The 14,660-nt window shown below is 37.1% G+C and overlaps 1 protein-coding gene across 1 annotated transcript; it reads right to left on the bottom strand.

The window, feature by feature from the left end:
• Positions 1-826: 826 nt before the first annotated feature.
• On the bottom strand, positions 827-13,715 carry LOC102236397 (serine/threonine-protein phosphatase 2A 55 kDa regulatory subunit B alpha isoform-like). The gene is made up of 10 exons (XM_023338770.1): positions 13,421-13,715; positions 10,537-10,605; positions 8,972-9,069; positions 8,712-8,877; positions 7,955-8,067; positions 7,666-7,843; positions 6,360-6,524; positions 4,917-5,086; positions 4,012-4,103; positions 827-2,736 (listed from the first exon to the last, which is right to left on the bottom strand). The coding sequence occupies exons 1-10, from the start codon at positions 13,425-13,427 to the stop codon at positions 2,457-2,459; spliced, it is 1,338 nt and encodes a 445-aa protein (XP_023194538.1). The 5' UTR covers positions 13,428-13,715; the 3' UTR covers positions 827-2,456.
• Between the last annotated feature and the right edge of the window lie 945 nt (positions 13,716-14,660).

Raw genomic sequence — 14,660 nt, 5'->3', positions numbered from 1 at the left:
CCCCCACGTACACAGTCACGCCTCTAACCCGATGAGAGCTTCTTCACAAACTCCTGTAACTGGACCCCATCGGAGCAGATTTCAATCCACTGACGGTTCAAATCCGAGAACTTTTCCATGACGCCTTTGAGCAATCTCGTTAAAAATAAAAATAGTAAAACCCAAACAGACTTCTTATGAGTTGAATTTTATGCATCAGAAACTAAATTGTGACACTAAAAAAGTTCCAGTAATTGAATTTAAAAAGTAAAACTTAATTTTGACCTTATAATACAGAAAAATCTGGAATATTTAGGCTTTATAGGCCACAGAAGGTAAATTTTAAAGGCGCTGTAGCCAAGTAGAAAATTTAGTGAAAGGAAAAAGTGTCAACAGGAATGTCTTCAACTTCAACAGCGACATGAGGATGCTGTTTTATCTCAGTACGTAACCTACTTTTTTTTTAAGACCTCACCAATTCTACATGCTAATTCACACTAAAGAATAGTTCATGTTCATCTACCACATGTTTTCCTTCCACAAACCTTTCCATTGGATACAGCTCTAAATGCTTAATCAGCTTATTTTCTGTGTTTTATCCCAATTTTTATAACTGAAGGTCATATTAAATCTGTTCTGTTTTAATTGATATTTTGTCATGTTTAATTTTATGAATTTTTCAACCATAATCAACAAACAGAAAGGTAAAAAAAACACTAGATTTATCACTTTTTGTGTAATAAATCAAACTTTCTCCTTTTCAGCTGGATCATTATAATAAAATGTTGAACATCATCTTAACTGAAACAAAAACAGACGGTGAAACAAAGTCACTCAACCAAAACGATGCAAAATAATTCCTTTATTTTTCTTTTTCCTTCCACCATCAGAGTAAAATTATAATTCCACATTACTGGAGGAATCCGTGTCCTGAAAAAAAAAAATCCTAATTACAGTAATGTTTTCAGTGGTTAAAATAAGTTATTCAGTGCCTCAAATAATTTTGCGGTTTTCAAATCGCAGTCGCACAACGCAGACTTCCAGAGGACTGGATTGGTGCACAGAAAGAGTCCAGTGTGAAACTTGAAGATCTCTGAAAAAGAAGCTAAAAGTCCAGCTTTGTTTCACAAAGCGTGACGGAAAACAACCGGCGACATTTTCAACAGCATTTCACATAAATATGACAATCATAATATTAACGATATCATATTTGTAAAGCCTTTCTTTATCACCCGACTGCTGTTGCACACAGAAAAGTAAAGATAAAAAAAGAGGAAGAGGATCCGATGCAGAAAGACGGCCATCTTGAAGGGAGATAAAAGAATAACTTCTGGAGTTTGGGAGAGTACGACGGAGAATTAGGGACACGCCAAGAAAATATAAAATAAAAAAAAAATACAAGGATATAGCACAGTATCACGAGTATAGTCGAATAACAAGAAAGTCATAATATATAAAGAATAAAGTCTCTATAAGACTAGAATAAGCTCGTAAAATACAAGAATAAAGTCATAGTTTCGTGAGAACAAAGTTGTAATATGAGAATAAATTCATATTATAAAAAAATTGAAATATAGAAATATAGTCAAAATAATACAAGTTGTAATAACAAAAGAATAAAGTCATAATACCACTAGATTAGTCGTAATAACTCGAGAATGAAGTTGTATTAACGCCAGAATAGTCATACCACTAAAGTCGTAATAACTCAAGAATAAAGTCGTATTAACGCGAGAATAAAAGTCTTATTAACGTGAGACTAAAGTCGTAATAACAAGAGAATAAAGTCGTAATAACACGAGAATAAAGTTGTATTAACGCAAGAATAAAGTCATAATAACGCGAGAATAAAGTCGTATTAACGCAAAAATAGTCGTATGAGCGCGAGAATAGTCGTGATAAGATTAAAGTCGCACTACTACGAGAATTACATTACAAAAATAATGTCAAAATAATATTGTATTACAAGGATAAGGTTGTAACATTACAACAATTCTCGTATTATTACGACTTTATTCATATATTACTGCAGCTTTGTTCTCGTTTGAGTTTATTCTTGTAATTTAATTCTTTATTTTCCTTTTTTTCTTATGATCCTAATTCTCCGTCGTAGCTCAGTCATGGACAACCTGTGATTTTAAAATCATGAAGGAAATGAGTAAAAATGTGATTTCTTTTAGAAATGTAAACACCACAACGTCATGAGAGACAGAAGAAAAAAAAACCTGTTTTAATTCTACCAGAGAAAGAATCAGAGGGACCGTTTATTAAAAAAAAAGTCTAGTCAAAGTCTGAAGAAACGACGGGATGAGACGTAAAGGTCGGGTCGGCAGGCGAAAGGAAAAACATTGGCACGACTTTAACAAGGCAGCGGACGACTGGAGACTCCCGTCCACAAAAAGGTCACGCAGGGGTCACGGAGCTCCTTCCAGACGATCCTGCAGGTTAAACTCCCCTCCCTCTGGCCTCCATCTCCGTTAGTTCACTTTATCCTGGAATATGTAGAGGTTGTTTGTGGTTGCCACGGCAATGATGTTGTCCTGCGGATGCCAGGCGGTGTGGAGGATTTTCTTGTTGAAGTCCAAACTGTCCACGCTGATCTCGTCCTTCTTGCGTTTGCCGCCCGTGCAGACCTTCCGCGGCTTGAGGACCTGCAGCGGCTTGCTGTTCTCCCGCGACGCCTCCAGCGTGGCGTCCCGCCGCTGGCCGCGCTCGAACATCCGGAAGAAGTTGTTGTAGGAGCCGGTCATCACCACGCTGCCACGGGAAGGAGGGCGAGACAGAGACAACAAAAAACAAACAGAAAACACTGAAAAAATTTACATTTTTATACGAGTATGTGGAGAAAGAAAGTTTAGTGGAAGAAAAACCATTATGGTGTTGATTTCAAAGAGCACCAACAAGGTTCCCAGAGGGATTTGGAAAATAAAGAATCAGACTTATAACTGCTTATTTTTTGCTAAATGATCAAATTTAAACTGAACGTCTTGCTAACATCAAAATATTTCTGTCTGTATATTAAATGCTTCTCACTTTTAAACTGAAAAGTTATAGAACAGGAAAATAGAAAATAAAAAATGTAGTAAAATTAAACGTTGAATTCCTCTGAATACGTGAGATGCATTATTTATCTTTTTCTTTTAATTCAAATGTGCAAAAAACACTGAATAAGAGTAAAATCCCACCAAAAAAACTCAGAACTTTTGAGATTAATATCTGAACATTTGAAGAAAAAAAAAAAATTTGCAAATGAGTTTCAAAAATCAGAAATGTTTACTTTTGAGTTTCAAAAGATGTTTGACTCAGAATTTTCCATGTTTTTTCTATAAAATTTAAAAGATTATTCTCAAAATTACAGATTTATTTTCCAAGCAAATTTTAAACTTTTTAAGCTCAGAAATGTTCTGGCTTTTTCTAGAACATTTCTAAGATTAATCTAAAAAAAAAATCCAGCATATTTTTTCAAGGAAAAGTCCGACTTTTTAAGGTCAGAAGTTTTTATGTTTTTTTTCTGTGAAAGTTCTGAGATTAATCTCATAATCGCTGAGTTACCTTCCTATGAAACTTTCAACTTTTAAGCTCAAAATTTCACATTTTTTCCAGGGGAATTTTCAACCTTTCAAAGTCAGAAATTTCATGTTTTTTCATAAAATTTATTTAGGTCAATCTCAAAAAGTTTCTTTTTTTTTTCTAGGAATTTTTCAACTTTTCAAGCTTGTACATTTCCTTGGTTTTTCTAAACATTTTCTAAGATTATTCTCAATATTTCTGACTCTTTTTTTGCTGGAAATGTACTACTCTTTTTTCCATCTACAATGGCCTTACAGTACACCTCTGTAAATTAATCCTGGAACCTGTTTTTAATCCAGGGAGTGGAGATAATTGAACCCGTCAAACAGAGGAATCATTCAAATCGGCTCAACGTCTGAGCGGATGACACAGAGGGAAAACAAAAAGCTCGTCTGGGTGTCCCGACCGGCGACAGATTAGTCACGGATTCTTGGAGCGTCATAACGGCCGTTGTGCTCCTACCTGTCGTTTCCGTTCCAGCAGCACTCGAACTTGTCGAAGATGCAGTCGTTTTCGTAGAGCGAGCAAAGCTTGTTCCTCAGATATTCATGAACCTGAAACGATTCAACCAAACAGCCGTGAAGCAGAAGAAGAAGAATCACTTCTCCCTACAGCTCTGATACCTGAACTGTTTTTGTCTTTTACCGCAAATGTCCTTTACAAATTGTTTATCCTGACCTCTAGTGGCCGCTATGCAAAATTACAAGGAGGGACTTGAAATGTGTTTTTTGTTCGTTTTATTTTAACTGACATTAGTTGAGTAATAACTAGTTACATTTACTTGGGTAACTGGAAAAACATTTACTTTTACCACACTGTACTTTTAGTAATTTTATTATAAATCACTGCTACTTTTACTTGAGTAAAATTTCTGGAAATTCACCAGATAAAGACAAATATTATTTGTTATTATAATAGTATAACAACTAATATTATAATATTAGTTATTATTCAAGTTTTATACATTTTAGAGTGAAAGAAACTGATTTGGGAAAATGTTTTTTCTGATTTTATTTTTGCAATTATGACCTAGCATGTCCTTAATACTGTGTTGTACACAATTATGTTATCTATATAAATTATTTTCATTTTGGTCTATTAAATACAAAAGCTTCCATACAGCTTTACATTTTGATCCACCTCATGAAGTAAATTTAAATATAATTATTTGATGTTTTGATCAGTTTCTCAGTACTTCGTTTTTTTTTTCTTCTTTTTTAATCTTGCATAATTTCTTGGACAGCACATTTTTTTTATTTTCCTCGAGTAAAAATACGTTTATGGCCACTTTTGGATAGATAAACGTCTCAGAGAATTCAGTTTGAGCCAATCAGAGTCTAAGGAGATCCAACCATCAGCGCGCTCACCTGGTACGTCTCCACCGGCCGGTTTTCCATGTTCAGGTCCCAGATCTTCACAGATAAATAGTCTCTGGTCATCAGGTAGCGTCCGTTGTGACTGAACTTGACGTCTGAGATGGACGATATGATCTCTGAGAAGAAGGAGCGGTTGCTGGGGTTTTCTGGCTCCTCAAACACTGGAAGAGAAGAAGAAGGAGGAGACCAGCTGTGACCAGAGGGATCCTCACTTCATCCGGCCGTCAATACAGGAGGGAAATAACGATTACCGTCACGAATGGACTGTAGTAACTCATGTTACCGTGTTGGTTCCAGTGCTGCTGACCAGAACAACAACTGGCTCCAATAAAAATATTAAAACCTAGTGCCAACTCAAATTAACTCACTCAGATGTGTTTTTTGAGTTTCAGATGTTTGGATGTCATGGAAGACGAGTTCAATCATCAAGTGTCGCCTCTGTCGGCCATTTTTCAGCCATATAATGATCAAAAAATTAAAGTGTTTCGACAAAAATGTTCCAGTACGACAGAATATTAAAGAAAAATTACATGAAAATTAAATTACGTGAATAAAGTTGGAATAATACCAAAAAAAAGTCAATAATACAAGTTATAAAATTACAAGAATTAGTCGCAATAATACAAGAAAAAACTTTTTACAATACGGTGATAAAGTCACAATATTATGAGGATAAAGTTGAAAAAAGTCTAAATAAAATATGAAAAAAGTTCATGATGATACAATAACAAAGTTGTAATGGTACAATAAAAAAAAGTCACAGTTATACGAGAAAAAAGTAATGCGACAAAATATCAGAAAATTACAAGAATAAAGTCAATAATACAAGAAAAAAAACGCAGATTGATAAAAGAAAAAGTCATGATAAGGAAATGACGTATTAGAAAGTCATACGGAAAAAAGTCGGAATGATACGAAAAGTTGGAATAATGTGAGAAAAAGTCAAAATACAAGAATAATGTAAAATTAGGAGAACTAAGTTGTAACCTTATAACTCTTACATGGAAAATAATAAAAAATTTAAGTGAGGAATTCTGAGCATCTTTTGAAATTATACTTTAGTATCGGTTTACAGATGAGGAAATACTTTATCTTTCAACACATCAGAAGTTAAAGAATTGCTCAAATAACTATTCATATAAAAAAATCGAGTTGGTTACATCAGATCTTAAAAACTAACAAAAAAACTTTTTTCAAGTAATTATACGATTCCCTTCTGGCAACATAAAATCTCTACTCAGCTATTAAGTGACTTTATTCTTATAATTTAAGAGAAATAAAAATCCCAGCCTGGCCCTAATTCTTATGTCCGGGAATTTACCTACTTAAGACTCTAATCTGATATTTTATTATTATTTTCATTGATGACGTTTTGATTTTACTCGCATCGTTTTCCTTTATAATTTTCTGCTTAGAAACGTGGAGCCAACTCACGCTTGGAGTGCTTGTCGCAGAGAGCCGACGCCCGCATGTCGCAGAGGCGGATTGTCCCTTTGCTGCTGCTGTAGACGAAGGTGTTGCACTGGTGAGGATGAAACTCCGCCGCCGTTATCACCTCGGTCAGCTCCTCCATGTTGGCCGGCTTGATGTCAACGATGTCTGAGGTAGCGCGCAGTCAGGGAGCGCCAACAATTCACACACCAGCCGCTTTCATTCAACTCCGGGTCGGTTGTCTAGAAAGTTCGGTTCGTTTTGGGAGGCGAAAATTAGCAATAGAATAAATAAAATTAAAAAAGAAAGAAAGAAAGAAAAGAAGCCGGCTGTTCTGTATGATTAGCATTCGCTGTCAGAGTAGCATACTTGCAGTGAGTACGCATGCGTGCGCATGCGCAGTAATAGGTCCACCACATTTGCAGGAGCTGTCAATTAAGCATACGCGACCAGATTTGACAAAAATAAGTCGATAAATTGTTTTCGGTGATAACTAAATGGATATACATCCGTTGTCATGGTTTCAAAGTGTATTTAAAGAGGATCTAGCTGTAGCTACAGTCAACTACGAAACACGGCCCGTGGAAAACTCGCCTTCCTGTTCCTCGATGATGGTCTGACTAGCTAACCGCAAAGTCGGGACGTCATACAGCTGTTAATAATAATAGTAATAATATGGCGATCTCACTTTTACGTCATGATTTTATGTTGCTAATGAAATTAAAGCATGTGGTAATGACAGTGTATACTTGCCTGACAGACGCAGCCGTCAGTTTGTGCTACGCGTATGACGTCCTGACAGTTTATCAGCGTCATTTCCCTTCAATAAAAACGACAGAAATTGGACTAATGACTGACCCGTTTGATTGTAGAACGTAGCGATATTCATAACCATCAAATAGCATGAAATATTTCATAAAGCATAGGAGCTCTTGCGGACGTGACTCACTGACTCACAGTAATGGCGCCTGCAGGAGCGTCGCTAGGTTTAGCTGCTAACCCCAAACCAGTTATGTATATTAACAGCTAAATCATTCAACCGCTAAAATCTGACAGTTCTCCACTTTTGTTTACATTTTATGAAGCAGAAAGTTGTGATCAGCCTCTTCTTCAGAGGTTTTGTGTCGATTCCTTCAGTATTTCTCAGTGCAGCGCCACCACAGGCGAGGGGTGGAACAGATTTTTATATTGGTTTGGCTCGTTTGACACAGTGACGCAGCAGCTGAAAATGTATCAAATGTCGCGATTTTGGTCCCAAATCGGGTTACCTAAATGTAAATAAAGTCTCTCAGGTTGTGTTTGAGGATACTGAAGCTGCGGTCGGTGATCTCCAGGTTCCACAGGTTGATGCGCAGGTCATCCGCAGACAGGTAGGTCTCGTCGTCGCTGTTGACCGAGACGGAGTTGATGTGGTAGGTGTGAGCGTTGGAGAACACCCGGCGAGGGCTGGCCTCCACCATCAGGTCCATGGGGATTAATACCGGGACCTGCAGCAGGAAAGCGACTTTCAAACACTGAAATGTGCAGAAAAACTAATAAAAACTCTCTGATTTTCTTTGAATGCATCATGGCAGCATCAAGGTGTGGTTCTGACCGACCCGCAGTGCCGTGATCGTGTTGGGATCTCTGTATCGGCCATCTTCCTCTTTCAGGTTGTAGCCTTCTGGTCGCTTGTCTCTTTCACTTATTTTCCACAATTTTATAGTTTTATCTGCAGCAGGAAGAAAAAATAAACTCAAAGTTCACAAACTTCAAATTCAAACACATTGTCAAAGTAAGCTTTCAAACTTTTGGAGCTTCATTTGGTTAAATATTTACAGTTCAAACCAGTCAGCGTGGGAAAAACGTTTAGTATTCTGCTCCAAACATGTTTTGTTGTTACAGCCTTTTTATTTTTGTATTTTTAAACATTTTCTAAAATAAATGTAGGTATAAAATCCATTCAAAGGACTTCGGCACCATGTTTATTCGTAAATATGATTTAAAATCCGAGACAAACAGAAAATTTTCCTATTATTTGAATATTTCTGCCTTTAGATTGTGTTGATATCAATATCCGATGTTAGCATTTTGTTGTTATGGCTGATAACTGATATTTACCATTATATTATATATATTTCGCTACGGTTTCGACACCTATAGAAAAAAAAAACAACCAGAAAAAGATTCAAAATAATGATTATATCAATTATGATATCAATGTTTTTGCCGATATATTGTTAATTTCTAGTTGAGAATAAACAGAAATCCAGGTTTTAGCATATCTATATGAAGGTTTATTATTTACTCTCCTCCTTGTTCAGGTCAGAAAAATGCAGAGGAGAAATGTTTGGGTGATAAAATCTGCAGCTTTACCGTTGGTGGACAACAGGAACTGAGCGGCGTTCTTCTGGGGAAGCCAGCGGATCTTGTTGATTTTCTCCTCGATTTCTAAACTCTTCAGGTAGTCGAACTCGGGCTCGTGGCTCTGGAAGGTGCTGTAGACGTTGTACTCGCTCCTGAACTGGGGCAGGTTCTTGTTCTGCCAGGAGAAACACGGACACTTATGAGACGAAGCGCGATTTAATCCAAAGGAAAAAGAACCAAAACACACCGAACATTTAGGAGGGCTTTACTTCTACTTCCTGCTGGAAGATGACGACGCGGCCGCCCTTGTCTCCGGTGGCGAGCAGCTCCCCCGTGTGGTTGAACTCAACCGTTGATATGATGTCGGCTGGGCAGAGAAACGACACATCAGAATGGAAACATTTAGTTACTAAACGCAGCAGTAGCAGTCTGTGTCGGTGGGAAGGAGGGCGGACGGAACGTGATCGGTTTCATTTTCGCTCCAGTTACTCAAACCGTCTTTCATATCCTGGACTCCTCACACTGAAACACACACACACACACACACACACATACATCCCCCCCCCCCCCCACACACACACACACTTTAACGTCCACTGGAGCAGAAAGACAATGAGCGACTAGATTGTAGTGAGGGGCCTTTGTGCTGCCGGAGGCCCAGAACGGGGTGTATAAAAGTTTGCAGAGACATTTTGTCTTGTTGTCTCCTTAAACTTCGATGTATTTTATCATGAAACATGGTGGCGGCTGCATCATGCTGTGGGAAGCTGGTCAGAGCTGATTGGATGATGGATGGAGATAAATTTAAAACCACAGAAGAAAACCTGTCAGAGTTTAACTATTTTGTGCTGATTTGTCAAATAAAATATTCGGGCTGGAACAATTAATCGTATTAATCATCAACTAATTAAGTAATCGATTAATCGCTAACTGCAGCGTGAAAACTAAAGAAAAACTACAAAATATATTAACGTTTTTCATTTAAGATGTTTTAAAAAAACTTTCTGTAGATGTTTTACCCAGAATTTCTAAAGTTGCCATTTTAGCTTCACTTTGTTCAAATACTGTTAAAAAAAACCCCCAAAAAACTCCTATTAATAAAACTTTTATCACTAAAATAATCACCAGATTAGCTCTACACTGTATTAATGCTAACTTAAGTAGAAAGAGCTGAACTTTTCACATGTTGATGTAAAAGTATTTTTTTAGCTGCGACCGTTCACTACAGAAATGCAGTTTTTGCGTTTTGGGCAATAAAATGTTTATTTTCCTCTTAAAAAAGGAATTATTTGCATCTTTTATTGCGTTTCCAATACTACTTAATAGGGGTTAGGTGGTTAAATGAAAAATCTTAAGAATGTGCCAATTTAAAAAAACAACAACAATGTATCAATTAATCATTATACTAATTGATTAATCGTCAAAGTATTTGATTACTAAAATAACCGTTAGTTGCAGCCCTGTTAAATAAACATTTCAGATTTGTCTCCTAATAAAAGCTGCATCCTTAAAGTTCCCTTAATACCAAAAACCAGTTTAAAATCTGAGCTTCAGATTTCAAGTCATTTTCATAAAACTCTGAACTCCATAAAGTTTGGATTTTCCCCGTTTAGAAACCAACAGCACCAGTAAGTGACGAGTCCAACCCTAATGGAGATAAGGGAGGGTTTCCTGTTATAAAAACATTTAGGGATTTCAGGTTAAGAGATAAACTTTGGGGAGGAAACATTTCAACATAAAGGATCAAGAGCTCCGATATCCAGATGCTAACCAAGCAGAATCAATTAGATTTGGAGCAAAATGTTGTCGTACGAAGGATTATTTTAAATCGTACCTTCAGCTACGTCGTCGTCAATGGCTCCCTTCACCTGGGAGAAGCACCACTGCATGTCGCCTCCGGGTCCTTTCAGAAGGAAAAAAACTTTTCTATCATGTTACAGGTTTATTGCATCAATACATACCAATTTAAATAATAAATGCATTTGATAATAAGTTAAAAAACTGCACCTTGTAATTTTCTTGCTAATATTTTCAAATTTGTCAATAAAATAATTAAAAAAAGCTTAAGTTTCATCAGTAAGTAAGCAATAAATAAACAGGATGCAGAAGCTTACAAACATCCTCTTTACCTACTGCTGCAAACTGAACCTTAAAACACAAAAACTTGTCTAAAAAAGATACAAAAGTCTAAATATTTTACAAATTTAACATCCACACAATTCATGTGTGTCCAGTAAAACTTAGAAGAAACTCTTCATTTTTAATTTCAACACCAGATCATAAAAAACTGAAGACATCGATTACCCAACAGACACAACTTTGGTCAGAGTCCTGCGGTTAACACTTATTACAGGAAGGATCTCCAGTAGCAGTCCGTCTCACAGCTCATCTGAACAAGCCTCTGACTGAAGACGGTTGCTGTATGGCGTTCTAATGACGTTTTAACAGCTGAGGAAGACACTTTGCTTCCATTTTGATTAAATAAATATGGACTCGTGAGAACTGGAACCATTTATGATGATGTCGGATCCAGCTTCTGTTTTTGGGCCAGAACCGCATAAACAAACTATCAGTGGGAAGGAATGCAAAAGTTTTGATGAATTAGTTAGAAAACTGTAAACATTTTTCATCAGTTACAGGTAAACTTAATGTGTGTTTATTCTATAGGTCAAAATTAGAGTACATTTTATTGATATCATGTTATATTTCTAATGATTAATCTAAATTTTTAACTAAAGAAATTTGTTGTTGTTGTTGTTTTAAAGCCAGAAATATATATTTGTGCATATTTTTAGAGTGAAATACTTCATAGTTGTGAAATTGTGGTTATAACACTGTGAGGATCTCATACCTGAGCATGTCTGGGCTCAGTTTTCTTTCATTTCTCAAGAGCAGCTCGCAGATAATGTTGATAAACATTTTCTTTAAGCCACTCAATTATCCTGCAATTAAAAAAAAACCCAAAAAACTATGGATTATCGCTTTACTTTCATTCCTTTATATGCTTGAATGACAGCTGGTTAAACGTAAAATGCCTTTTATTTTGTTAAAGAAAAACAGTCTCATCTAGATCTGTCCTATAAGGAAACAACCACTGCTGAAAAAACACAAATAAATTGACAAGAAGCTTAGATATTACAGCTCAAAAGCAATTTATAAATATATATTTTAGCACTAAATGTTTGGAAGATTTAAAACATTAATTAATTACATATATATGTATATTTGTAGATATCAATATCTACATGTAAAATATTCACAGCCCTGAAGGTATTTTTTTTTAGATTAGATTCCTGTTTGGACTTGACGCTACGATGGATCAGTGATTTTCAGGTATACAGATGAACAGATTTCAGTACCACTGCAGAATAAGAGCAAATATCCAGGAATAAATATTACAAACAGGTACGGTAATCTTCTTCACGTGTTTTAATCACAGAATTTATACTGAGAAATGGAAGCAACTATAAAAAAATACCAATTAATTTAACTTAGGAGACATTAAATCACGCTAAACTAAACTTCTCTTAGGTCAGTTACAATTTTCTAAATTATTTTTATCTGCTAAATGGCAGAAAAACAACATCATTATCATAATTTTATTTAAATCTCTGAAGTTTACAGTTGGAGCTGCATAAGATATCAATAGTGCAATAAGAAATGAGAGCTGAAAATAACATAATTTCTCTTTTAGATCGGACTTTTAAAGTGTAATTTTAATGGTTAATATGCTGAAAGTAAAAACAGACATGTGATGAAAGGAGAGAAAGAAAAATCAGAAAAAATTATTGATATTGCCCTTTAAATCCAAATCAGAATCTATAAAATAAGTAATAAATTTGCTCATCCGCTGTTGTTTTTACTAATGTAAGCTGATTGGAGATTTAAAGGGGAACAGCAAAAGCAACCGAGGTGGATTAGCATTGCGTGTGTTCAGTCAGTGGCTTTTTCAGATTGGTTGGAACACTGACTGCTACTGGAGATCAGTCCTTCACACAGCATCTCCTATGATAAATATTGGATATCTTCCCCAATTTTCCTTTGGGATAAATAAAGCATTTCATTTTGCCTTTCGTGACGTCATCAGCCCCTCCCAAGAATCACATTTTAGAGAACAGTATGATATCTTTAATTACACGTGTGCGTCTCTTCTAAAGTGGTCGTGAAAGGAACAGACGGTTCTTCTGGGTGATCCGAGTCAAGTGATCCGGCTCTCTGAAAGTAGCCGACATTCCCACCAGCAGCGCTAACGCCATAACTCGCCTCGCCTCGTCAAAGCCAGCAGCCGGGGTGTGTTTAGGGACAACCAGGCATCCCGTGGAAACCAACACGTATTTTCCAGTCAAAGCAAACCTCCCAGTTTCATGTTTTGGTTGGTCGGACCGGAGCGCAACTCTTGACAATGAACCGTTAGAGCGGAAAGAACTGCAGCAGAGCTCGGCTAAAGCGACAGTTAGCTTGCAAAAATAGTCCCAGCGATACGGTTACCGGCGATCATCTGCTGCCAGCAGCTGGCCGCTCATTTTTAGCCGGCAGAGGCAGCCAGTCCGTGGGGTGACACTTGTTTCTGCTGGCTAGCTAAGGGTTAGCGCTGCTAACTTTGGCTAGCTGGTTAGCTTCCGTTACCCCCACGCAACATAAAACGAGTCGTTGCGAACCAGAACCAAGCAGCAGACCGGCGGCCGGACGGGGTGAAACCCAGCTCCAGGCTGAATTACCTGCCATGACGAGACACGCAGCGGAGCTCGAACCTGCTCCCCACTCCCACGCGCTGATCCGTGGGATCTGAACTTTTTCTTCCGCTCAGGATCCGATGGCGGTGTGCACAAACCTGCACGTTGCGCCCCAAATGAACCGTATAACCAGTTAATTTATTACACCACCCTTTATTTCCCGCTCTTCCTTCAGCTGGTTCCTGTAGATGTCACCCACTCAGCCGCCCGGCTACTTCGCATCCCATAAGTCACTTCTTCTTCTTCTCTTCTTCTTCTTCCTCTCCACCCCTCACCAGACGTTTTTCCGCACGTGAATCAGAAGGCTCTTATGCGCGCGCATGTATCGCAGGAAATAAGAAGGCGCCTTCATTCTATCTATCTATCTATCTATCTATCTATCTATCTATCTATCTATCTATCTATCTATCTATCTATCTATCTATCTATCTATCTATCTATCTATCTATCTATCTATCTATCTATCTATCTATCTATCTATCTATCTATCTATCTATCTATCTATCTATCTATCTATCATCAAATACAAAGGAACACGATCTACACCACTCGTGTCAAACTAAAGGCTCGTGGGCCAAATGCGGCCCACCATAGCTATTTATATGGCCCTCTAGATTTGAGAGAGTCACAAAGACTGATAACAGTTATGTGCTTAAACATTATTTTATAAGTCAAATCAAACTAGTTTTCATTTCTATAGGGCCAAATTACATAAATGTGAAAAGATGCTAAAATTATTTATGTTTTAAGGAGTACTAATCGAACACACTATAATATTTTAATAGTTTCTTAACGAGTAGTTTAATTGTTACATTCTGTCGCAACCGGCCCTTTAAGGACATTCGTGACCTTGATGAGGCCCAAAATTAAAATGAGTTTGACCCCTCTACAGTAGACGCTACCTTCGGGGGAAACTGTCTTAGCACTAGCTAACTAGCTAGCTTAGAATTAGTTTCCACTGTATGTATTAATGCAGAATTAATGAAGAATTAATGTCTTCAGTTTGTAAGTGTTAACAGACAGTTATAGACGCCCTTAAAGCGAGTCTCAAGTATTTGTGGGTATTAATACCTCTACCGAATACCAGAGGTCCACTCCGACCCCAAAAACAAACTGATGTCTTATGAAGGCGATCAAAAAGAACCCACAACAGCATCAAGAAAATGGGCAAATATGGCCTTCATGGGAGAGTTACAAGACCAAAATCTTCCCAAACTACAAAACA

Source organism: Xiphophorus maculatus, chromosome 8 (assembly GCF_002775205.1).
Source record: "Xiphophorus maculatus strain JP 163 A chromosome 8, X_maculatus-5.0-male, whole genome shotgun sequence".
Taxonomy (NCBI): Eukaryota; Metazoa; Chordata; class Actinopteri; order Cyprinodontiformes; family Poeciliidae; genus Xiphophorus; species Xiphophorus maculatus.
Note: the sequence above shows the minus strand (reverse complement) of the source record. Positions and strands in the feature narration are given on the sequence as shown.